Below are 27797 nucleotides of genomic sequence, written 5' to 3'. Positions count from 1 at the left end.
CATTCCCAACGACATTATCTCAAAATGTGGCATTTATCACATGTAATGGCGCGAATCACATTATCACAATGACGCGTTATGCTCGAGGTACCTTTCACAATATGCATCACATTTGATAGGTCAAGAATCCAATCCATCGCCAGAGATCCATCAACAGAAACGCTCCAACATGTGCATATTTCACGCTTGTGACTAATGCTCTGTAACAGCAATGCAGTGTAACAATAATGGACTGGAACCCTGCTAACTCAGTGTCTTGGAGACAATCAAACAAGTTTGGGACCGACCCTTAATACTGCGAGGTGCTCCTGGGGGTAACGCTAGGGGCCAAATCATTTTACCAGCATTATCGTGAACACGTCATCATTATGAAACATTCCATCATCCATCAACCATGCTACCCGAGAGTAGCCAATTCCTGGTCTCTTGTCGATATTCGACTAATGTATCGGAATGAAATCAAGCATCGTTATTCTGTATTGTGATAACAGAGTAGGAATAACACTGTGTCATCATACAAGAGCTATTTCATCCCTCCCTTTGGTTGTCGCTGTCAGCGCAGTACTTCTTTCTATTGCAAATATTCTCCGAAGCTCATATCTGAACAACTTCCCAGACAAAATGTAAATGAAGAAGTTGGAACAGTAATTCAGGTCAGAGCACAGCTCAAAGAGGTGAGTCAGAGGACTGATCCTCATAAAAAGTTCCCTCATGCCCTTGTATCCCGTTGCTATGGCAACATGAACAACGATGGAGACGACGACGGACGGGAACAACGTGATGACGTACACAAATGATATTGTCAACAACATCAGTGTGGTTTTGTGGGTTTTAGCAACGTTTCTCCTGGACCTGGATAGGGTGCTGCCGTTTGGGCTTCGAGGTTTCATCACTCTGTATATCTTGAAAAGCACGAAGATGTTGCACGTGAGAACTATGGCGACCGGTAGGATGAAGATCAGCGTGAACTGGTAGAGATACACGTGCAGTGACGTGTACACGGTGAGGTAGTCGGTCAAGGCCACGCACTTGTCGTCTATCTTGCCCACCATGAAGAACCGGAACACCTGAGGAAGAACCAACAGTTCATGAATTAAACTGTTCTTGACAAAGAACGGTAGACTAACATCTAGTCTCTGAAATGAACATATCGTACATAAAAAAACAGTTGCTCAGTTATCTTAATAAAAATATAATAAAAAGGAGCCCAAAGACTCTTTTCATTTTCAGTAGTCTAGTCTCTGAAATGAACATATCGTACATAAAAATACAGTTGTTCAGTTATCTTAATAAAAATATAATAAAAAGGAGCCCAGTGACTTTCTTCATTTTCTGATACTGCAGTGATCTAGACTTGCCAAACATTATAGACTTGCATGGGCTGTATTTGATATATATTTGTATCAGATACTGCAGTGATCTAGACTTGCCAAACATTATAGACTTGCATGGGCTGTATTTGATATATATTTGTATCAGATACTGCAGTGATCTAGACTTGCCAAACATAATAAACTTGCATGGGCTGTATTTGATATATATTTGTGTCAGGGTCTGTAAGACAGACTAAAAGAACGGTACAAGAAGAATACAAAAATATAAGTAAAATTCAGGAAGAGACTTTATGGATGTCAACTTCTTTATTACGAGGTTCACAATGTTTCGGAGTATATGCTTACTTCGTCACGTGAATGAATGCTATGAGGCAGAGAGTATATATGTGTTTGTTTGTTTGTTTGTTGTTTAACGCCGCACTCAGCACTATTCCAACTATATGACGGCTGTCTGTACATAATCGAGTGTGGACCAGACAGTCTAGTGATTGACAGCATGAGCATCGATATACGTACTTGGGATACGATTGCATGCATGCATATATGTTTACACATAAGAACAACAAAAGTAATAAGATAACAAAAGGTGGAAACTTAACAAGGGAAGCCAACAGCTAACTGGCACAGGTGGTGATTAGCAATAGACAATGGAAGCCAACACTTTACAGTAAATAACGCTGAAAGTAATGGACATCTGGAATCCAGGACATATTATCACTGATTTGTAATTGGCAATAGACAATGGGCAAACGGGAGGCCGGGGGTAATTAGCACTGATAGGTAAAAATATTGAAATAGCAATGGGGAATGTGTTCCTCATAGTTAAGAAGTTGACATCCATAAATTCTCTTCATTATGTGTATAACTTTTAAAAGCCTTTCAAAGACTTGATGAATAAAATTGACCCCGTGTAAAACGGTACATAAATAAAACAAGACGCGCGAATGAGTAAAATGATCCAGTGGCACGTGAATGAAATAGAACATGAATTAAATAGAAATAAGACATTCTCTACATTTTCCCTAGGGCCCCAAGTGAGAATCCCATTCATGGCCCTACTACGATATTAATTGAACAGTGTTTGAAGTTGTAATTTGTGTGATATTTAGACATTGTCCCTGTGCAATTAGAATATTTATCAACTGCTACATGAATATATGCAGGACTGTCAATCAACTACTCCCCAGTATGTCCCTGGGGGGCACAGGTGGCCCAGTCGTCTAAGGCGCCGCGATTCGCTGTGCACAGTTGCGTCCCTTGGGCATGCAAGAAGCCTATGATTGTGGGTTCGAATCCAGGTTCGCCCCGATTATGTTATTAGGTTTGTCAGCACCATACCCGAGCTCTTGGGTTTCACCGAAGTGGTAAACGTCTGACACCTGCATCACTTCGGGCTTTCCTCCCACATTAAGCTGACACGCCTTGATATAACTCGAATACTGTTAAAAGCGGCGTTAAACCCAGCTCACTCACTCAGTATGTCCCTGACCCATTTAACGATCGCTCGTCGTAGATGGTGTCTCTGGTGTCAATCCCGTCATAAGAGTCACCAATGACGGGCCACGCAGCCAAAGTGACACCCTTCAGTAGCCATTGCAAGACAGATGCTGGAGACTTTCAAGACGATAAAGACATCTACAACGCTAAATCCCTGGGTAGGCATGTGAGAGTAAAGATCGGATCCATTTGATAATTAGACTCGGTAGTCACACGGCAGGCCATGCTAGAACGGGCATTGATGGATATATACAGACATTCAAAACCTCTTGACGTCTCCGGGATATTAGGTAAGGGTTTCCTTTGGATTTATGTGTCTTACGTTGAGAACTACGAAAGCTTGAATACATCAATAATTACATCTGATACAACATTGTTTCCAGAACGAATTTCTGTAAAGTTTTGCGTTATCGTCAGGGACGTTCGGGTAGTCTAGTGGATAAAGCGTTCGCTCGTCACGCCGATGACCCGGGTTCGATTCCCCACATGTGTGCAATGTGTTAAGCGGTGTCCCCCACCGTTATATTGCTTTAATATTGCTAAAAGCGGGGTAAAACCATACTCACTCACTCGCTCGTCATCGTCAGTACTTCAGTACTGGTTTTAAACATGTCCATAGATATTTCAGGGTGTGAGGGTGGCCAAGTTGTCCAATGTGCCGCAATTCATTGTAAAGATCGGGGTTCGAATGCCAGATACGCCCTGATCATGATTTTTGGATTGTCCATATACCTATGCTCGGAATCGACCATCTACCGAAACAGATTTCATTTGTGTAAAAATATAAAACTAGCCCTAACCCTAATCCTGAAGAAAATTAGTTGAATGGATCAACGAAAAGCAAGCGTTAAGCCCAACTTAGTTTCTTACGCTAATGAAAAACAACAAAACCCTTTCCATGATCGTAAGAAATCTCTCCTGAATTTAGTGACCATCATACGATTCGGCCTAAATCATGAGAATGTATTTATTGTGAACCACTTTCAAATAGTAATGATACCAGGTGTGAGATAGTGCACACCGGTGGCATCCGCCAAACATACATGCAAAGGCAAGTCAATTGTTCACCTGGGCGAACACTGTTCCATTTATATCACGGCATGTCAGCTTAATGTTGGAAGAAACCCGAAGTGATGCAGGTCTCAGACGTTTACCACTTCGGTGAAACCCTCGAGTATGGTGCTGACAAACCTAGATATATAATTGGGTCGAACCGGAATTCGAACCCACAATCACAGATTTTGTCGTGCTCAAGGAACGCAACTCGCGCCGTCTGTTCATCTGAGAGAAGCATGGAAATATATGGCATTCAAAATATAGAATTGCGTCAAATTTTGAAATTTCCTCTACTTTTTGAAAGATTTACTAAACCCTTGTAGCCCCGTTAAAACAACCCTTGAGCAAGAGTCATATGATGTTCTGTGAATTCTTGGCCATGAGAGGGGCACGGGTCGCTATTCGGCTTGTCCCGGAATAACACGAGTTGGTCACGAGTGGATCAAGCTATATTATGCTTGTTTTCAACAACCAGGGGCGGTAACTCTAATCACACTTCCTGTTATAATCTGGCCAGTTCGTCACTCGACATTTTACTACTTCTTCAGTTATCTTCTACTACCGACAAATAAATCTCCTGCTGTATCCACTGCCACGTAACATTTACCCCGACAAGAAAGGAACGTTGGAATGTAGAATTCATGCGACCTGCATAATTAGCAGGAAAAAAACGTTGGAAGGCAGAATTCATGCGACCTGCATAATTGGTACAGATGTATTTGTGCACTGATCAAATCAAGTGATTAAGTTTATCTGTCCCTGATATGCTTGATCTCAAGATTAAACTCTTACAAAGATAAATCCCATCTCATGATCATCAGTATCTGATTTTTGTTCTTCATCTTCTTAAGAAAAATTGTGAAGATTGTGATCAGTTAACACTTCAATGGGATACTTTGTAGTTGAAAATACATCTAAAATGTTCCAATGAAAAAATCAAGGCAATTCGTCCTCAGCTGTAGAGTAACATTTCTGATGATCAAATTTCTTGAAAAGTTACAAATAGGGTGAATACATCCCACCAGCACCAGTGTCACTTGCATCAATTGCATGCTTATTTTGTTTCTGAATATCTGATGTTTGAGTATGGCTATTACTTTTACAGCTGCCTGGCAGTGGATATCTGAATATGTTTTGTCTGTTTGGCACACAAATTAGTGAGAGAGGCCACTGCATTAGAGACATTTTGGCATTTTCTATAGTAACCAGCCATACCCAGAAATTTCTTTTGTTTGTCAGAATTGGGAGATAGTAGCTGATACTTTTGCTTTCTTCGGTTGTGCCTAACCTTGAGCGACTACTGATAAATGCTAAAGATACAACTTGGGCAAGAGGAGAGTCTAAATGGCAAAATCTACAGAACACGGATCCTCTTCAAACGATCATCTCACTGGAATGAATGGCTAATCAAGTCGTCGATGTAAGTCTTCATACGCTGTAGGCCGGAAGTGACGTCATTGATGAGGCGCTGAAACGTAGCCTGCTGGTAAAGTCTACCTGGTATAGTGAAAAAAGATATCGTATTTGCATGCTCAGTTATTGGGATCTGCTAATACGCCTTCAAAAGTTCAAACTTACTCATAAACTTAGCTTGACCAATTGTGTCACTTTAGTCATCAATTCTGGGTATGGGATACGAGTCGATTTTGGTTAACGAGTTTATCCGTGTCAGGTACGTACAACATCGGTAGGTTCAATTATGTCGTTCCCCAACATAAACAGGGAATTTTTTGCGACCGTTTTATTATTGCGAGTTTTGCGAACGAGACTCAATCGCAAAAATTAAAAACGTAAAAATAAGTATAAATAATACATACATACTTTATTCATTGCAACACGTCATCAAATGTTGAAATCATCATCCAGAACTACAAGTTACTCAATAAGTTAAAAACACAAATGAATGCAGAATGGTCACACATTACATCACAAATGACAGTGTCAACAGACCAGTTAGTGTCACTGTTACCTCACAGTAATCCTGCCTTCTTCCAACCTCGCTTGATTGCGTCAGTGTCCTTTGCAATTTTGTCCACACATGACATGACACTGAGTTGAGTCAATTATCGTATTTGATAATTGGTCGCAGTCTCTGCCGGTCAACTTTCCGGTCAACTCAGAAAAACTAGATTCGGAGAGAAGCGGTCTATTGTTTGGTACGCGAGGGGTCATCTCAACACGGCAACTCGCAAAAATATCTCGTCGCAGTATTGTCTTTGGCGTGGTATTCGCAATATTTTAACGGCGCAGAAATAAAGCTGTTTACAGTACTTGACGTCTCTTCATAAGGCAATGCATCACCTATATCTATGTCATAACTAAACTGGTCATGGTAACCAATGACTATGGTCTGCCAAGCATTGTGGTGCAATTTCATTGCAGCGATATCTACAATGTAGATATCGCTTGATGTCACCCAAGCGATATCTCCTTCGTCATATTCAAATGACACAACAATGGACAATTAATAAAATAAGTGACTTGCCATTGTTTGTGATATGACGGGGGCCACCGGTGGTGCAGGATACGCTCACCTGGTATCATTACTATTTGATAGAGATTTATAAACGCATTCCCATGAAATAGTCGACATTGTAAAATCGACTTGCTTTATGTAGATATTTCTATTCGATATCGAAAGGGTTTTATTGCTTTATCTAAGTCTCCAAGAGACAAATCTGTGGTTTCTTAGCACTACGTCTAGGAGTGCAAAATAGTTAATGGCATTTAGGCTTGACATAAGAATACTTTTTTCAAGAAAGCACTGACGATAAGTTTCAAGATCTGTACACTCAAACACGTAGTGAAACTTGTAATAGTACAACAATGACAGATCCTATCGACATAGGGTAAATCTACTATCGACTGAGCCCTAACGGCCCCCGTGTCTTGTGATAGAGCGTCCGCCCGGGGAGCAGAAGGTCCGGAGTACGATCCACGGCCGCATCATACCAAAAGACGTTAAAAGATGGTACTGGTTGTTACCATGTCTGGTGCTCGGCATTAAGGGGCTAAAACAAGGACTGGTCGGCTCGGTATCAGTATACTGTGTCTGAGTGGAGTATTCATGTTAAACTGCGGCATGGTATATCAGTGAGCTAGCACTATAAATCGGCATCAGTCCAGACTAGTACAAGCGGCCACACACGTACGTGCACGCACATCGCTATATAAGTGCAATAATCTTGGACGCGACGTTAAACCCAATTTCACCTCACCTCACCTGAGCCCTAACGATTCCTGAATTGACTCAGTCACTGCCAACAACAACAGATAACATCTTTATCCCATCCCACGCCTTCTCAGTTTTTCGAAGCAGTGAATCCTGATCATATTTTGAGGCATCTAATGAAATCTCTCTAATGCACCTTGTAACCGAGGATGATCAGCACTAGATTTAACCTGATAATTCCCAACTCAAAGATGACCAGCTGAAACAAACCTGGCATGAAACTACCTTGGGTATGCAAACCATGGTGATAATTTTATCGCAACCTTAACGATAACCGGCGCAGTAATTTCCTTCATGGAATGGCTTCTTGGAATCTGGTTGAAGCTCCAATGATTGTCAATAAAAACTGAAGGTCAGACTTCATTTTAGGTAAGGAACCAACACAATCAACACTGATCAGATCGGATGACTCTTCAAATGCTGGTAAAGGGAAAGTGAATTTTTGTCATCAGTTTTGTACAGTACCTGACATGCATGACAGGTTTTTCAGATTTGTACACATACTGACACAAGCTAGGTCAGAAGAAATGAGCTAATATTGTAAGCTCTGATGTCACCAATGTGACCAGCCATTGGATTTGGTTGGTTGGTTTGTTGTTTTTACGCCGCACTCAGCAATATTCAAGCTATATGACGGCGGTCTGTAAATAATCGAGTCTGGACCAGACAATCCAGAGATTGATCTCATGAGCATCGATCCACGCAATTGAGATCGATGACAAGTCAGCGAGCCTGACCACCCGATCCCGTTAGTCGCCTTTTACGGCAAGCATGGGTTGCTTAACCCCGGATCTTCACGGGTGTGATTGCTGATGAAAGACACACATCAATGGCATCACAAATGCCCGATACAGATTAAAGTAGTTTATTAAGGCGATATTTACCTGTGTCCAAAATGCTACAAATATATGTGTATACTTAATGCAAAGACTCGTGTATTCCTGCGAGAAAAAAACAACTACTCTATAATCGGTGAAACTGTTTGTATCTCCCATGGAATAGCTATACTATCGGGCAAAAGATAGCATATACAATTGTTTGATGGTGGCTATGATGCCCAAACACGAAATGATAAATCAAGTGTGATGTATTTGGTACATTTCGGCGACTGGTGTCAGTCTAGTAATGATTTGATAATATTTGTAAGTTTTTGGTCAAATCCAATTTTCAAGTGTATGCTTTCTTTCGCCTGGCATTGTATATTTTCCAAGCATACTCGCATTGAATTGGACTTCCGAACAAATATAAGATTATTTTTGAAAAATATTTAACAAACGTGTTACAAACAACTCGAAAAACGAATGTAACTATATTGGCTCAAACACCCATCTCCTCTTTCTATGTTGATACTGGACAGCGACATCGCTATTGTTCAAAGACTGAGGTTACGGATTAATGACGTGAAGATTCCGGGGAAAATTTGTCTTCAGCAACCCATGCTTGTCGTAAAAGGCGACTAACGGGATCGGGTATCCAGACTCGCTGACTTGGTTGATGCATGTCATCGATCCCAATTGCGTGGATCGATGCTCATGATATTAATCACTGGATTGTCTGGTCCAGACTCGATTAAATATTTACAGACCTCCGTCATATAGCTGGAATATTGCTGAGCGCGGCGATAAACAACAAACCAACCAACCAATAATGACGCTCTCGAAGGTCGTATATGTGCGTGTAACGTGAAGACATACAGACCCGTGAAGAACGGGGGTAGAATAGGTCTTCAGAAACCCATGCTTGCCGTAAAAGGTTTGGCCCAGAATCGGTTGTTTACAGACCACCGTCATATTTGCTGTAATAATGCTGGGTACGGCGTTACACATCAAACAAACAAAACAACTATCTGTAGATTTGACGGGAAACACGTAACAGTGTACATGTATATGTACATGTTTTATCAGCATAATATACATTAATGATAATCAATAAAATTGTCATTCCTAAATCGGACGAGCACGCATTCGGCGTCAAGTCTTCAAGTTGACCAACAAAAGCACTCTGGACAATGCGAACAATACTCACAATGACTGATAACACGGACCATCATTTGTCAATTTATAATCAAAATGTAATTCATTATTTGTCCCAGTTCAATCTACCGTATCCATTATTAGAAGTTTTTAAAGTTTCGGTTGTAAGTTGTAAGGAGTGAGTGAGATCATATTTAAAGTCACATCGGGAATATTTTACCCATATGGGGACGAGAAATAATTCATTAAGATACATAGGGATGGTGTGGTATTTTGAGTGAAATTAAAATATGAATACCAAAAAACAGTCAACAGTTGATCATAGAGCATGGTTAAACGTGGGACTTTTGCGTTGTAGTGTACTGTCATGGGGAGATTGTTGCGTTCATTGTAGACGTATCTGGTGTGCTGCTAGATACACTATCGGTGTGCTTCATTCCATATATTGTCTGAGAAGGACGTACTCAGTCATATATACCTGACATATAATATCTACAGTCTTCCATCGCAGACACTATGGTGACAGTTGATAAGTACACTTGACGGGTGGCTGATATCGAGACGATCATGTGTGGTATTATCCCAAGTCATCCGTCTTCCTTACAGACAGAGTCGTAGATCTTCCTGGTAAAAACATCTAATAACAGTTATGATGATTTAACCTCTCTCTTCCTCTCTCGAGTACTTGACATCATGAACATCAATTTATGCAATTGGAATACAATGACATGCATCAACCAAGTCAGCGAGTCTGACCAACCGATCCCGTTAGTCGACTTTCACGACAAACATGGTCGCCTTTTACGGCAAGCATTGGTTGCTGAAGACCTCTTCTACCCCGGATCTTCACGGGTCACCAGCCATTGGAGTGAAAACGCATCAACCAAGTCAGTGAGTCTCACCACCCGATTCCGCTTCGTCTGTTACCCTGCCTGGGATTTTGTATCGAGGTTACAAATTTCTAAAGCTTATTTTTTTTTTTATATTTAAAACTATAAGCCTGTTTTTTATTAAGAACTTGTGGCAGGCAAATTCATTTTTTTCTACAGTCAGAAGCATAATTATTTTCCTCACGAATTTTCGGGGACAGTTTTTGCAATAAAATCCCAACGCATGTAAATCATGCATGCATAAATCAGTCGATTTGGGATAATATAGCTTTGTTTGGGTTTTTAAAACGTCACTTGTAGATGAAGTCCGTCCAAACTTGATGTCAACACTCATTATTGTTTGTTTGTTGTTAAACGCCGCACTCAGCAATATTCCAGCTATATGACGGCGGTCTGTAAATAATCGAGTCTGGACCAGACAATCCAGTAATTGACATCATGAGCATCGATCCATGCAATTGGGATACGATGAAATGCATCAACCAAGTCAACGAGTTTGACCACCCGATCCCGTCAGTGGCCTCTTATGACAAGCATGTCAACACTCAACAATAGCACTCGATATGTGATGTAAAAAGAATATACAACAGTGTTTGAACCTGAAAATATATTCGAGTATGTACAACGGCAAACGTTTACGCAGTGTTTTTATTATTATAATAAGACGCAATGTTTTACCTTTATGATAAAACGAGGGCGGGCGGCAATCATGTGCACGCATGTGTCCAGCTTTCAATACCTCTCTCCCACATGAATATCAATCATTTCGTTAATCTTGTTGATACTACTACTTGCCCGTGAGAGATCACCCGTTTAATAAACATACATCTGTATTACACATTGTGGAATACCAAAGCGCGTGCTTATGTATGCGGGAACACGTTTCACGAACGAAATTTAGCTCTCAACATCCCATGGCTTATTCAACCACATTGCGTTACGGAGATAACAGACCACAAGGCGATCGTACTGTGGCGCAACGACGGTCGTAAATTTCTGTTAAAGTTTGTGAGTAACGATAACCTTAGTGCCACGATACCTTTGTGGAAAGGACGCCTGAATTCTAAAGGTGGGCCCGAAAGTTCCTGTGACACCAATATTTTGGTGTATTTTTCAAACAAGTAAAGTTTGGTTTTCAATATTGTAGTACATGTATGGAATCAAATCACAAACACGCAACTGCTACAGAAAAGCATGCATTCCATGCAAAAGTTGACTTTTATGCAAGACCCATGCATTTCACTACCAAGAATGGATATAAAAACATGTGCGTTAACGGGATTCCATATGCATTGTTTAGCATCGTGCTGAGAACAACCACTTAGAAAAACAACAAAATTACGTAATTATTCAACATTACGAAATGCCACGCCTGTCATTGTTGGCAGCTTGAAGCAGGATCGAGTAAATGTGATGTTGCAAGACAATTTAACGTCCACAGAAACACCATTTGGTGTTTATTGCAACGTTGGCAATCGAATGTAGTCAAAGTCCATCCTCGGAATGGCAGGCCACGCGAAACGAATAATCGACAACACAACTGGATTCGAACAACATACCTACGAAATGGATTCCAGCCAACAACAGTGACTGCAAGAAGAATCCCTGGCCTTCGACGAATATCTTCACAAACCGTACATCGTCGCCTCAGATGTCGCCAGAAGAACCGCCAGACGTCCCATTTTGATAGGAAACCACCGTCAAGCACGTCTACAGTGGTGCAGACAGCGTCTACGCTGGACGGCCATGCAGTGGGGACACGTTCTATTTTACTGAGGTGTCTCGTTTTCACCTCAGCCACAGCGATGGACGGATTCGAGTGTACCGACGTTGAGGTGAACGTTACGTCAATCATTGTGTCATGGAAGAAGATCGGTTCGGAGGAGGCAGCGTTATGGTATGGGGTGGGATTACAGCAAGACAGAGGACCCGATAGTGGTAGAGGGAAATCTCAATGGACAGCGCTACCGCGAGGAGATCATCGGCCCTGTTGTTCTACCATTTTTGCGTCGTCATGGCCCAGGCATTACCTTCAAACATGACAACGCCCGGCCTCTCATTGCTCAACTTGTTCAGGATTCTCTTCAACAAAACAACGTGAATGTCATCCCCTGGCCGCCTCGCTCCCCTGATCTCTCACCAATCGAGCACATGTGGGATGAGATGGATAGGCGCCTTCGACTTCAACCACGTGTTCCACAGACACTCCAGTAACTTCGAAACCTGCTCCAGCAGATATGGACAGATATCCCACAGGACTTTGTGCGACGCCTAGTCCATTCCATGAGACGAAGATGTGTTGCTTGCATCGCAACCAGAGGTGGACACACATGCTATTGACTTGTAAATTGACATTTTGGCATGTTCATTTTTTTTTTTATGAAATCACGCATTTTCTTAAGTCAGTATGGCAAATTAAACCATTTGAACACTTACAAAAAAAGGAGTCTTTTATCTTTTGCAAACCAAAATTGTTTCAGATTTGGTAAAAAACATAACTTTGCATTAAATCTTATTGAATGTCACAGGAAATTTTGTTGTTCAGTATATTAAGTTAATACGTGTCAACTTTTGACGTGTTTGAAGTATTATTCTGTTAAACTCAATTGGATTATGCTGTGGATTGTGTTCCTATTCACGACAGTGAAATTCGGCAAAAGTTATAAATGGCAAGTAACAAATATAATACAAAACAAGCTCCCGTGTAATACCAATTTTCTGAAACGAGTGAATAGTTCTGGTATCTGACAAGCGAAATGCTATAACACAGAGCTACGTAAAATTTATGTCCAAGAATTGTGTTGGAAATTTCCTAATATTTAAAATTCAAAAGTTTTGTAAAACTCAGTATGGTTTACTGAAACGTCGGCAATAGTATGTGTATTGTGCATTCCAAAAAGACACGACGTAAAATCCATGTTATTTGTTTCAAATTGCGTGAATGACATTGCATTGCTTGAATATGGGCCTGAGGTTTTCACACAAATACATTTTTTTTACTTTGACTCCCAAATACCAAAACGATCATTATGAATACACAATACAAAACATATGTCACATCCCCAGGAGGGATGAAGTTTGCCCCCAACGTTAAATAAGCTGTATTTCTGATCCAAGACGACTATACATTGATTAGCATTCACATGGTTTGTAAGAATACCTTGAAACCAATATGGACAATTACCTTCATCATCATGTTTTCAAGATCTCAGTTAGCAGACACATCCTTTTATCAGACCTTGGAGTCGTAATTCAAACCTGTCCACCTTTCACTGCAGTACAACAATAGGGGCGTGTTTGCCTTGAGCATTCAGACAAACAATATCGGCCAGGAAATCCCACCTACACAAAGACAGGTGCTCCAGGCGCAATGTCACTGAATGGATTTCAACATCGAAAAGCTTTTGCGTGATATAACATGAATTAACCAGGCATATCCATGACACACGAATCATATTTCATGAATTGTATTTTTTTTTCATCTCAAAACCGGGTTATTCCTGTCCCTTAAATTGGGGCGATCGGGTAGCCTAGTGGTTAAAGCGTTCGCTCGTCACGCCGAAGACCCGGGTTCGATATTTGCATTTTTACGTCTCAGTCAATGTTCCAACTATATGACTTCATGAACATCGATACACGCAACTGGGATACGAGTTAAATATGGAAACAGAAATCGCATCGTCAACATGAAAAATACCAGCATTCTTCAACTCTTATAAATGACGGTTAAAAATACATGGATCCAAACAATTGAACGACAAGTGAATCAAAGTCACTGTGGGAAGTATTTGACGTGGCAAAATAAGAAAGTGAATCGGCTTTTACACCGCTTTTAGAAATATTCCAGGAAATATCACGGCGAGCGGCACACACACAGAACTTAACTACGCTCACTGAACACAGTTGGGGAATCGAAGCCGGAATCTGGCGAACGCTTTACCCGCTGTCATCAGTTCAATTAACGTAACCAAGGATATATTTTGTCAAGACATGAAACATGCAAATGTTAACCACAACCTGTCAATAGCGCGCACCAAATGTTAACTTATTCCCAGCAGAACCTTCTACTCGAGGCAAGGGAGTTATCTGATTTTTTAACGTCCAGTTTCCACCCTTGCCAAAATGGGCTGGGATTTCGTGGCTCTATCGTAGCGCCGCCAGTGGCTGTTTCGAGTGATGTCCCTTCTGTGTCCTTCCTATTACCCACTCAGGTTTCATTAACATTTTAAAACATCTGTCGACGCCTATTTGACGGTACACATGTTTTGCAAATCCGCAATCGATCACAAAGTCGACAAATGCACGTCAGTTTCCGAACCGGATGTCGATTTCGTTACGCGATTACGGTTGGACTATTCATGGACTCGTTAATCCAGCTTAAAAACAACTCCGAAATTCCAGCCGAGAGTGGACACTGGACTTTAAAGTCAGTAAATTCCCTTGCCTAGGGAAGATGAGTAGAACAGATAGTTCGAATCCCAGTTGCACGTCAACTTTGATTCTTGGTGCGTCGGTACAACCTTCTCGTGCCAGCGAGCTTTCAGTTGAAAACTGTGAACGACATGAGTTCTTCCGCGTTCTTCGTATGCCCCTGTGACATCATCAGAGAATGTATTGTTTTATAACTTTACAAAAATGAACTGGCTGTACACTCCCCAAAACCATGATACGTTATAATTGAAAAACCACTTTGCAAACGCTGCATCATTCCCAAAAGCATTTATTCCAACATTGTATAACATTGTATTGCTGTGTATTTAACAAATATTACACTGAGTCACATGTCCTACCGGGTACCCAGGTTTGTAGACTGGTCAAATCAAGTGTTTTGTAAATTTGTAAACAGTTACTTTGGGCATATTACAGTTGTAGCACCTTGAATTGGCACGAGTGGCCGACTCATCTAAGGCGCTGAAGTTCGACCTGCAGAGTTGCGCCCCTTTGGCGTGTTAGAATCCAGTGATCGCGGGTTCGGTCTGATCTTGGTGTGTCAGCACCCCACCCGTGCTTGTGGGTTCAACAAGGTAGCCCCGCATTCACGTTGCTTTGAAGTGCGCTAATCCTTACCACGACGATAAATCTAATTTCATCTCACCTGATCACTTCACAAGAAACGTCTTCTGTCGCCTTCCCAAAGTTTTATAATCATTAGTTAGGTTTTTGGTGATCAAATGATTTAGATTAAAAGGTAATTTTCACCACGAAAGGTTTCACGATTATACTGACTAAAGCTTTCAATTTACACGTATGATCTTTCCTAAATGTTGTGAGTTATTACTGGGTTCTTTGAACACTGAGAAAAATCACAATCTTAAGCGCTCTTATATTTTCTGAAGCATTAATAGCTGACTGATGGATTTGAAACATGAAAGAAAAAGTGTGACCATTGATGTAGACAAGGAGAACGTGGGTATTGTCTCCATGCATGCGGTGGACAAATAAGCCAGCGAGTGTGTGTTTATGCCGGTTCTTGTGGTTTGTCAACAAATGAGGTTGAGCCTTTGATGTGTTCCATTTACTGATAAACTCATTTTCACGAAAACAGTATAGAGTGAGTGAGTGAGTTTTGTTTTACGCCGCTTTTAGCAATATTCCAGCAATATCACGGCGGGGGACACCAGAAATGGGCTTCACAAATTGTACCTAGGTCGGGATTCGAACCCGGGTCTTCAGCGTGACGAGCGAACGCTTTAACCACTAGGCTACCCGACCGCCCCAAAACAGTATAGAAGTTGTTGCAGGATCACGAAGGGTACGTGGGCTTTTATGCGTCCTGCGTTAAGCCCATGTACCCTGAGTGATCCTGCTGCAACGAACTTATCTCACCGACATGTTTTAATATGACATTAATTGATAGAAAACAGCTGTACGGTTGAGCTGAGGTTATCTTGTGCAGTCAGGTGAGCTTCATTGACTCAGATAGAAGGGTTCCATTTTGCTTCGAATAGGGGTATAAGTGATTTATTCCGCCTCTAAGAAATCCACGTGGCGGGGTATAAGGGTTTTATTCTCCCGCTGAGAAATTTATTTCCCCCCAAGGCGGGATACATAGTATTTTATCAAGATCACGTGGACCAATCAGATCTCATCATTCTGACATGGAGGTTTCGTAATGTTAGTTTGTTGTTTAACGCCGCAATATTTAAGAAATTGCCTTTACTTAGTGTGAGTTCATTGGAGCATGAAACTTCACAGAGTGAGGGCACAACTGTATGAGCGTTGGAGCTTTTTATCACAATTTCTTACATCAAAGGATGTAGGCCAATATCTAAACACAGTTTTATTTAGTACGTGTGACTTCATGTTTACACTGACAGACATACAGCAACCAGCTATATCGCGGAATAAATTAGTTCCTTAAAAAGAGAGGTGACATGAGCGTATGGATGCACAACTTGCTCTTCAGAAACATCTTGCTCAATACTTGTGTTCATATAATATCACCATTAAATAAGAAAGATATGTTACGAACTACCTAAGTAAGTCAGTCAATGTGTGAATTCTGTTTTTAAATATTTTGTTAATTAATTGTCAGTTTTGTCCTCAAAAGTAATTATTTGCTTTTTAAATATGTTAAGTGTAAGTGATCTTAGGAAGTGTTACCTTGGAGATAAATATCATTGGAGGTTTCACGTGATAATTTCCTAGCATCGAATACTTCGTAAATTTGGTAATATATAATGCTTGTGGGACATAACAGTAATTTCTGTGACAAAAAGTTTATTTGTTTGGCGACTAACGGGATCGGATGGTCAGGCCGGGCAAAATATTTGACTAATTAATTACAAACATTATCAAAACGTTATTTAGCTGAAAACACTGCAAACGAAAGGTCCAAAACACAGCTGGTGTACCCGTATGAAATACGTCACACCATCGAAAAACAATTTCTTGTACTTTTTATTTTATGCCACCACCAAACATATGTGTATACTTTCTTTTGCCAGGCACATCACGCTAATGTAAATGCGCACAAGTCAACATGTTTCACTTTAATAACCACGTTTAAATGTTGGGATGATCTGCCACTGGCCCCTGCATTCCCACAGGTGCAAATATCACCGAGGTTGGGGTAGGTCTCAAAATATTGCTGTTATTGTACTTTACTGAGATATCCGTTGACACTGGTAGCACAGTACTGCATTATATTGGTTTGGAAAATGATGGAAATTTAACTAGGAAACAGGGTGAGTATTGTAAGTTTGGAGTTTTAGAAGCAAGAAGTACTTGTTGTTCTGCAGATGATTTCTTTAGCCAACATATGACTCAGCTGATGACGTATTTGAAGCTATGATAAATAGTGCAACAAGCCCCATATCTACGCCGTGCGTTGGCGATACTGACGTTCTATTTCAAGAACGTGATCTTCAGCCTTTTGTCACACATCTGGTGTTAATCAAGCGAAGGCTGAGTTGATCAGGCCGTTGACACGTGTGAGTCACACTGCTTGACTGGAACACGTAAGACAACGTCACCAAGCTGTGCCGCCGGGACATCTGTCTAGTACTTTACTGGTTCCATATTCAGAGCAATAATTAATGTAGTTTGGGAAACATTAACTGTGTCATTAATTTCCCCCCGAACTCTTCTACCAGTCGCGGGTACCTTCTATCATCCCCATAGTGGTATTGGTATGAAAGCTCCAGATAATGGCAGTTGGGCAATACACCATTAGCTAAACTAATAAATGCTTTCCCTCTATCTCGTTCAAGTGTAATGAACTTGTATACATTTCCTACTACAGACTCAATATCATGGCTATGGCTATAGTGTAATCCAGCCTGCATCATGGGTGCTGTGTTGACAAAACAAATGCAGCGTCATTTTGTTATGTTCTAAGATGCACATCTGGAATTTTCTCCAACTGACTTGGTTTTATGGATTAGAAGTTTTAAGAAGACTACAGTATTATTATTATTTACTGATTAGAAAATAAATGCAGCAAAGACGGTTTGGATAATCCTGGCACAGTCAAGCTGGTTAGGCTCTTCATCAGATCAGGGCCCTTGCCCCCTCTACACGCAGCCAAGACAGCGAATGGGACTTCTAGCACGAAACGCTGCCTAGTCAAACCCACCGAGAACTTTTCAGAGAATGTGAAGACTCCCAAACACTGCAGCCTTCTGCACTACTCAGATTGTCAGAAGGACTGTATTCCTGGTAGCAAACCCTGGTACTCTCCCAATGTCAGTCAACAGATTGGGAGGTACCAAACCTACAGCACCGAGAACAATGGGGAGGCGGACAAGCGAGGTCCGCATATTTGCCATGTTTTTCCTGAATCTTGAAAATCCCATTGGTGTCAAAAGGGACAGAAAATTCAATAATATAAATGATTTCATTGGATTTATTATTATTATTATTATTATTAGTCCAATGCGCATATTTGTATTGTCCATTTCAGACTTCCCTTATTGGACTAAGAATATATCTGAACTTGCTGATTTCGTTCGAATGTTTCTCCTGTAAAAAAGTCAATAAGACTCCTTGTGTCTAAAATACTTCAAACCACCGGTATATCGCTAGTTACTCATTATTTCAATAGCTACAGTGAAATATTCAATCTTGGGATTTTTCCAGCATTTCCGACAGTACTTTTTATCCAAATCAATCGCACCAAAGTGTGCCCTGTGGCACGCAAAAAGTACATTTCGCTACCATTTAGACTCAGGTTCATTTATCAAAGTAATCCATAGTGCTCTTCAAACGACAGCTAGTATTTATTTGACAGCTTATCAATACGTAAACGAATTCTTGCATAATGCTCTGTGAATTCCATTTTGGTTTCAAGAACTCTATGAGCGTAGGCAGCTGGTCAACGCCAAAGAATAAGCAGTCGCGATTATCCGCCAAAATTGATTCCACTGTGTTTGTTTGTTTGTTGTTTAACGCCACACTCAGCAATATTCCAGCTGTATGACGGCGGTCTGTAAATTATTGAGTCTGGACCAGATAGTCCAGTGAATGACATCATGAGCATCGATCTACGCAATTGGAATCAATGATATGCATCAGCCAAGTCAGCGATCCTGACCACCCGATCCCGTTAGTCGCCTTTTACGATTCCACTGTAGGTACAAGGCAAATTAGTGATGAAAATTACAAGAATGGATCTCCGCGCACAGTACTCCTGCCAAGCGATGGCGGCCAGGTATACCCCCATTCCACAGAGAATTTTGGCTCAACGGTCACTCATCGGAAGCAAAGTTTTTTACTTCCGATAACCCACCGAAGAGTATCGTATCACACTCCAATGAATCCGATTTGTGATCGGGCGTGATCCGATGAAGCGAAATCGTCCGATGAAGGAACTAAGCTCAGAGCTTAGTTCGCCATCGGACGCCATTTTCGGTCGCAAATCGAGTCAGTGTCGGATGAATGTCGAGTCAGTCCGATGTGTGTCAGAATGGTGTTGTGCAACTCTCGGACGTGTCTAGCCCACGTCTGACGGCAATCTGATGAGTGTCCGATAATCAACAGTCATCTGACGCTCATCTGATTGCAATCTGCGGTCTGCCCGACGCGCCTGATAGCCTTCCATCACCAATTCGATTCTCATCTCGAGGTTAACATGATATTTGACACCGTCCGATTGCTATCGTCCGATTGTGACATCGGAGGGTTATCGCTCATTAACTCAACTGCCATCCGACACATATCGCATCGCAAGCGGTGACATCTGACGGCCAACGGACTACGAAAGGAGGGTCAGCCAAGATTCACTTCGCAAATTTTCATCGGGCACTACAGCACCAAGATCCTGAAGATGGCTCCAAGAAAGAGCAAAAAGGTTGGAGGACAGAAGGCAAAGAAGAGACCTCCCAGCACTCCTCAACAATTTGAAGTGCCAGAAGAATCCTCTGTGCCTCCTCCTGAAGATGCAGAGGCGGAGGATAGGCCTATTCAGGCCCCAATCACTGCTCAGCCACACGGCTCTCCCTGCATCTTGTTGCATAGTTTGTTGCTGGAGCATAAAAACACAGCCCAGGGATGCAGCGTTGCGAAGAAGTTGCTCGACTGCCGAATTTGGCGACAAATCCGACCAGTATTGGGTCAGTGTCCGATTACCCTATGAATAGTAACCGATGTGTCGGATTGGTATCGGAAGAGTGATGGAAGTATCAGATTAGTGTCAGGGCACCCTCGAATTACAATCCGACCGCAATCGGATCAATCGGACGCCGCCGATGAAAATGGCGGACAGACATCGGGCCGCTACCAGTCTTTCATCCGATTACCCCGATCAATGTTGGATCTCTATTTGGATTGTACGGAAAACGGGGACACAAAAAATAGGATGTCCGGTGAATTTTCATCGGAACTCATCGGAACACTGAAACTTTTGCAAAATTGGGATCAGATGGGCTTCAGATCAGGTTCCGATGGTCAGTGGAATGGGGTATAAAACAATTAACAATGGACTTTTGACGGAACAATCTAGTGATGGACCAAACACTTCAGTGCCAGCTCGTTGACTAATTTTGTAAAAACGCGCATTCTAAGTCTTCGAACGGCACTCTTTCAAAGCTTGTCAATTTGAAATTCCCTCCCGAATGTGGCACGGAATTTGAAAATTCTCCATTCCGGCTGGTTCTGCTTGATTCCTGCTAATTCCGAATAAGTATGACGGGGGCATCAGAGAAACACGTGATACTTACTTGAGTATATGTAAGAAGCATGATTAGCACCAGGATGACGATCACTGCGCCATTTGGGGTACACAGGAAAGCCTTCCGCAATGGAAAGTAGACCGCCACCACTCTCTCCATTGCCATGCACACAATAAGCCACGAGGACATCAAATAGCACATGTGTTCGTAGAAGTTGTGAATACTGCACGCCACGTCCGAGAATCCTGCGTATACTCCCGAATCTCCGGCGTATATACGCAGTTCGTGAACCAGTAGGATCTCCCTGTTGATGAGAGTGAGGCTATCGAACACAGCCAAGGCGCACAGGAAATGGCTGTAGGACTTATGGCGCCACGACCTCGTTTTCATTACGATGAACGAAAGACAATTCCCTCCTATTCCTATGGCAACGATGAGAGGAGTAAGAATCTGCTTCATCCACCACGCCCATCTGTCGTCCGTGTCAAAACCAGGAGGCAAAGGGGGTCCACCTGAAGTATGCAGAAAAACGACTTTAGCTAAGTTTAATGCACTAAAACCACGGGTGTTCATGAGACGAAAGGGGCCAACTTCACAAAGAAATCTTAGCGCTAGGACTACTATAAATCTTGTTTACAGGATTGTAGTTACTGTAGTAATAGCGCTACAGAACGAACGCTAAGATACCAATTTTATATGGTCGTTTTATCATAAAATCTCTGATGATATCCTGTCCTTTAATGGGCGTGGATGAAGAAAATATTTTTCAGAAAAAAACTAGGTTAGTTGGTTGGTTTATTGTTTAACGCCGCACCCAGCAGTATTCCAGCTATATGACGGCGGTCTACAGTGTAAATAATCGAGTCTGGAACAGACAATCCAGTGATTATTATAATGAGCATCGATCCATAATTGGGATACGATGACAAGCATCAACCAAGTCAGCGAGCCTGACCCCCCGATCCAGTTAGTCGCCTTTTACGACAAGCATAGTCGCCTTTAACGGCAAGCATGGGTTGCCGAAGACGTATTCTACCTCCGATCTTCACGGATAAGAAAATACAAGGAAAAAAATATTTTTACCTCAGTTTTACAACAAAAAACATATTTTGCTGGATAAAGGTTGCTGTAAATGAAGGCGACAAGAACTGTATCCATCACCCTAAGCCCATTGTACGATTCCGACTACATCACAAGCATGTGTTTACGAATCACTATCAAAAAGGGGTGATACCAGATGTTCGCGAAAATAAAAACAAATAACAAAAAATAATAATTTAAAATAAAAACATTATTAGTTCGGCTCCCCAAAACTTAGTTTGTCTCTAACGGAAATGTCGGGTTTATTTTCCCTACACGAGAGTAGATAGAGAAATCAAACCGACAAATTCTCTGTTGTTTTGAAACACTATGAGTGAGTGAGTGAGTGAGTTTGGTTTTACACCGCTTTTAGCAATATTCCAGCAATATCACGGCGGGGGACACCAGAAATGGGCTTTACACATTGTACCCATGTCGGGATTCGAACCCGGGTCTTCAGCGTGACGAGCGAACGCTTTAACCACTAGGCTACCCGACCGCCCTTGAAACACTATGACAGGTCACACACCCCCCCCCCCCCCCCCCCTTGAAACATGAGAGATAAACATTAATATTAAATATTTCGTGTTCAACAGTAGATGGGGGCGGTCGGGTAGCCTTGTGGTTAAAGCGTTCGATCGTCACGCCGAAGACACGGGTTCGATTCCCTACATGTGAACAATGTGCGAAGCCCATTTCCGGTGTCCCTGCCGTGAAATTGCTGTAATATTGCTAAAAGCGGCGTAACACCATACTAACTCACTCAAAAGAAGATGGACAGTTCTCTTTCCAGAAACTCCACCCGATACAATCGCCTCGTGCGACAAACACCTATCATTTAAAACCCGGAATCCAAAAGATTATCTGTTTTTTGTATTGGTATATCATGAATTTAAGGCACTGAAGTCACTTCAGACAGTGTAGAGAGACGTTGGAGTTATTCCTTTTCTCTAGATTGCTTTCCCAGGGATAGACTGTATATGTTGTATATTGTTCACCCGTGTAGTCCTTAAAAGTAATTAAAAAGTTAAGATTAATTAAAAAAGTGATCTTGAGAAGTGATACTTCGGAGATGAAAAGTATGTGAAAGCCGGGGGATTGCGGGCATCGAATACTCAATAACAACTCTGAAAATCTGAAAACACTTAATATATACTAGTATATTCACAAAGAAAAATAAAAGAGTTATCAGTAGTTTTCTCAAGCAATGGCCTGCTATAACATCTGTATACAATGGATGACGTCATACGCTTCCGCGATACCTATGTGGACAAAAATCGATATTGTTCTGGTGCATATTAATGAAGCCTGATATATAATTAATGCAGAAGTTACTTTTTGTTTCAAACTGTAATTGCGAAAAAATATGCTTTTCACGAAAACGCATAAAAAGTCAGATAGATTTCCTGGATCCTATCCCATTTAACAACATTCTTCAACCAATCAGATTGGAGTATAAATTCCCATTTATTTTACAATTCGGTGTGTTCTCTTCGAGTGTCTCCCATCATCTTCCCGAGGCAAGAGAGTTAACTGACTTTAAAAGTCCAGTTTCCACCCTTGCCGAACTAGGCTGGAATTCCAGGGCTCGATCGTAGCGCCACCAGTGGCTATTACGAGTAATGTTCTTTCTATGCCTTTCTAACTCACTTGCCTCGGGAAGATGGTCTCCCACATCCAAATAGCAACACAAGGGATATATGAATGTATGCAATGCAATGATACGTGCAATGATACGTATAACAAAATACAGGATCAAAATCAGTAGTTCTGTTTGCACCGGGTAATTTCATAAGATCAAGCCGTGGTCTTTGTGTGATTAGTGTCTTATGGCGACGGGCTTCACATCAAAGATGTGCTCAGCTGTATCAAATGCCATGTTCTACCTTTTTACAGTCTTAAGCTTGCAGTTGTTGCTCTGAACTTTCGCCAATAACTGTATTTGATTTACGTGTCTTTATCACTTCGATTTTGAGGGTGTTATCACAAAATTGAATTCTTTTTTTACTTAAGCGGATCCAGGCTTCACGAAAGAGTTTTCTGCCAAGATTTATTGCTTAGCTACATAACATGTCATGCTCTACTTTCTGTAGGAACTTAAGCTTGTTGCACTTTTCTCTGAATTTGCCAATGACTGTGTTTGATATACGAGTCCTTAGATATTCAATTTGGAGAGTGTTATGATATAGTCGATATCGTACAATCGACTCTGCTTTAAGCAGAGATTAGAATTGGCTAATGAAATGGTTTGTTGCGTTATTTAATTATATTATTAATTACATAATTGAACCTCCATTCACTAGGGGGCACGGGTTGCCCAGTCGTCTAAGGCGCCGCGATTTGCTGTGCAGAGTTGCGTCCCTTGGACACGCCAGAAACCTATGATTGTGGGTTCGAATCCCGGTTCGCCCCGATTATGTTTCTAGGTTTGTCAGCACCATACCCGTGCTCGTGGGTTTCACCGAAGTGGTAAACGTCTGAGACCTGCATCATTTCGGGCTTTCCTCCCACATAAAGCTGAAACGACGTGATATAACTGGAATACTGTTAAAAGGGGTGTTAAACCCAAGTCACTCACTTCATTCACTAAAACGGATCCAGGGTTGAAGAGAGCGTGAACAAGTCTCTTTACGGAACAAACATACATAGTGTCTCTCCTTTCGGTGACATGTGATAGATGAGCGGTTGTATAAGCACTGGTGAAGCCAAGGTCTTCATGTACCAGGACCAAGTACTTCAGGTCACCCGGTTGTGCTTCCAATCATAGATCATTGTCATATCCTAAATGAAATCAGTCAGACTTATCGATTCAGAACGACAACCCGTTACGCCCCTTCGAGTTGGCCCCATTTTTCCCTGAGTCAGCACTATCGCAGCCATAACACGAGGAACACACCAAGAACGAGCTGCACCCATCAGAGAATCGAGCCCGGACCATCGGTTTCACGTGCGAATGCTTCAACAACTAGACATATACCATCGTCAGCACAGGCCGTTGGTGATATGCATTTGAGTGAAACATATTTAATTAAAATTCAACAGACAAGTTAATGTCTATAACACAAATATTCACTATATTCTTCTGACGAACTTTCTGACCAAACATGTTTAAGTCTGTGGCAATTGAATATCAAGAATGAAAAAAAAAAACCAAAAAAAAACACACTGACTTTATAGGAAGCACCTGCAAATTATAAACATTTTGTCCCCATCACTTTTTGGACACATAATCTGTCTGGAAGAAAGAATTATAGTCGTACTGAGCTAATTTCTGGCTCAAATCTTATCACAACCAATCATGTCCCAGGGTGATACCGTTTCGGTCAGTTTAGCTTCACAACCGCCTGAAACTAACTTTTCATTTTCGTTCGTCAAAGGAACCATAATTGGCTGTGCAGAGTTGTGTCCCTTTAGCTCGCCGGAAACCTATGATTGGGGGTTCGCATCCCGGTTCGCCCCAATAATGTTTTTAGATTGGTAAACCCCATATCCGTATTTGTTTGTTTAATCAAACTGGAAGACTTCGGGAAACTGCGTCACCTCGGGCATTCCTTCCACATTAGGCTGAAAAAAGCTGTAATAAAACTGAAATCGACGTTAAACCTGTCTGGCGCTCGGCATTAAGGGGCTAAAACAAGGACTGGTCGGCTCGGAGTCAGTATACTGTGTCTGAGTGGGGTATTCATGTTAAACTGCAGCATGGTATCTCAGTGAGCTAGAACTATAAATCGGCATCAGTCCGGACTAGTTGAAGCAGCCACACACACACACACGTGCATGCACGTCGCTATATAAGTGCAATAATCTTGGACGCGACGTTAAACCCCATTTCACCTCACCTAATAATTTCTCCATATATTTCACTCGTAAGTCAACATATTTTAGATTTATACCAAGAATCCCACAGAGGAATGTTGCTAGAAAAGAGGAAACATATTTTGACTAAACCCATTCTGTACCAGACATCTGTCATCCAGTCTTTCATCAAGTCTGGCTGTCCTACATAAAGTGTGATTTTGGTTGGTTGGTTGGTTCTACCCCGAATCTTCACGGGTATCATGAAGTGTGAAGCTGATCACACAAACAAAGCCTTTAACCAACATATCCACAACATGTAATTATCACTATATTAATTGTTTGATGAAAGAACTTAGTATAAGTGACATATCAAATAATGCCACATGTGAGGCCAGTATAAGACCTGAGGAAGAAATCTGCCGAAACCATGCATGAGTACCATCGACATGTGTCATTCTTCTTTTGTACTTGATTCGAAAGCTCCATAAAGACCCGTACACAGAGGCACATGTTGGCGGGTCGAACAAATGTACACCAAATCCCTGTCTCAATCACTGACCATAATCCTCACTACAATTAAGGAAGCACTTTCTTTATATTCACTGAAAATATTTGAGACATGTGAATATCTCAATATGAATTCTCAAAGCTCAAGGGATATGTTTGATTTTATGCAATGTCAGAAAAGAACCAAGTTCAAGTATGTAAAAACATTTGACGTATGATCCAAGCAGCCCAAGCCCACATCGCCCGTTCAGTGATGACACCAGGTGTTCGCGAGAGGGACGCACGTCCTGAACTACCGTTAGTACCCGCCACTCATACAATAAGCATAACAATGTAAATACTTTCATTATAATGTATCTACACATACAGTCAAGAGTTATTAAACATTTGTTAAAACTGTTGAGGAAGGGCGTGACTGTAACGTCATCAATGCCATATATACACCTGGAACAATGTTCAGAGCCACCTGAAAAAGTTATAACTGACGCGCGACTGCAAATATTATAGTTGAAAATAGTTGGGTAAAAATACGCACAGTTATCCCTAACGAAGAAGTGAATGTTTGCTTGCGGTTCTGACGCAAAAAGCCACTCATGGCTTCAAAATGGTTCGTGGGAGATTCTCTGACGGCAGAAAGGTGGTGAATAATGAGCATGGTTAATGCTGGAATGTCCTACAAAGTTGTTGGCCGGAACCACCATTCGGTCATAAGCAGATTGAAACAGAAACATCCTCAACTAATGAGGCAAATGGCCGTCCAAGAATGGCCACTTGTGACGTCAACACACGACGAAAGCGACCTGTTCTATTGTTTAGACGACAACCCTTTGCCACAAGCACATCTTTGAAGGAGGACTGGATACCCCAAAGACAGTTATCACTACTAACACTGAGCAATCAACAAGGACATGCCCCATCGACAGTTATCAACATTGACATTGAGCAATCGAGTAGGAGGACAATGCCCCACAGACAAGTGTCAACATTGACATTGACAAGGAGGGAGATGAAGCCTCCAACGCGTGTATCCAGTCATGTCGTCATCGCCACGTGTTTGGCAGCGTGTTTGTCGAGACGTCGCTGGGCCCTGGGACACGGAAGAAGGCCAAAGACAAGCGTATTCGGTTCTGGCGGCAAACAAACACTTCATGACCGCAAGCTGGACATGATCTCTGAGGAGAATGACAGGAACAGGCAACAAATCCTGGACCAGATTGCTGGATCATATTTTGATAACCATCATCTTGCTACCAGGCTCGTCCACATGGATGAAAACGCGAGACCACACCGCCATCGACACGCAACGGAGTTCCTCCAGCAAAACATCATCACCACCGTCCCTTGGCCCACCATAGGTCCAGATCTCAACCCGCTGGAACATATATGGTTTGATGGTTGGTTTACTGTTTAACGCCGCACTCAGCAATATCCCAGCTATAGGACGGCTGTCTGTAAATAATCGAATCTGAACCAGACAATCCTGCGATTAACATCATGAGCATCTATCTACGTAACTGGGATACGATGACATGCACCAACAAAGTCAGCGATCTAGACCACCCGATCATGTTAGTCGCCTCTTACGCAATGATATAAAACTTGCATAATTCTCTAAAGAGAGAGATTATTCAACATTTAATTTACTCTGTCAGTTTTGAAATTTAATATCATCCATATATCTGTTTTAATTGGACATTTGAAGCTATCCATGTAGCTTAGTACATGTATCTGTTAACGTATACATTGTTATAACCCCGAGCTCTTTCAAGAACATAAAAGCGACAAAAACCAGTTTCATAATTTTGATTGTGCAACTGTAT

General features: G+C 41.6%; 1 protein-coding gene across 1 annotated transcript; it reads right to left on the bottom strand.

Moving 5' to 3' along the window:
* Positions 1-512: 512 nt before the first annotated feature.
* Positions 513-26678, bottom strand: LOC139460449 (FMRFamide peptide receptor frpr-18-like). Its single transcript, XM_071241934.1, has 3 exons — positions 26606-26678; positions 20641-21104; positions 513-1067 (listed from the first exon to the last, which is right to left on the bottom strand). Exons 1-3 carry the CDS (start codon positions 26676-26678, stop codon positions 513-515), a joined length of 1092 nt encoding a protein of 363 aa, XP_071098035.1.
* Between the last annotated feature and the right edge of the window lie 1119 nt (positions 26679-27797).

This window comes from Haliotis cracherodii, unplaced genomic scaffold (genome assembly GCF_022045235.1).
Source record: "Haliotis cracherodii isolate W230 unplaced genomic scaffold, xgHalCrac1.p SCAF_14, whole genome shotgun sequence".
NCBI lineage: Eukaryota > Metazoa > Mollusca > Gastropoda > Lepetellida > Haliotidae > Haliotis > Haliotis cracherodii.
Note: the sequence above shows the minus strand (reverse complement) of the source record. Positions and strands in the feature narration are given on the sequence as shown.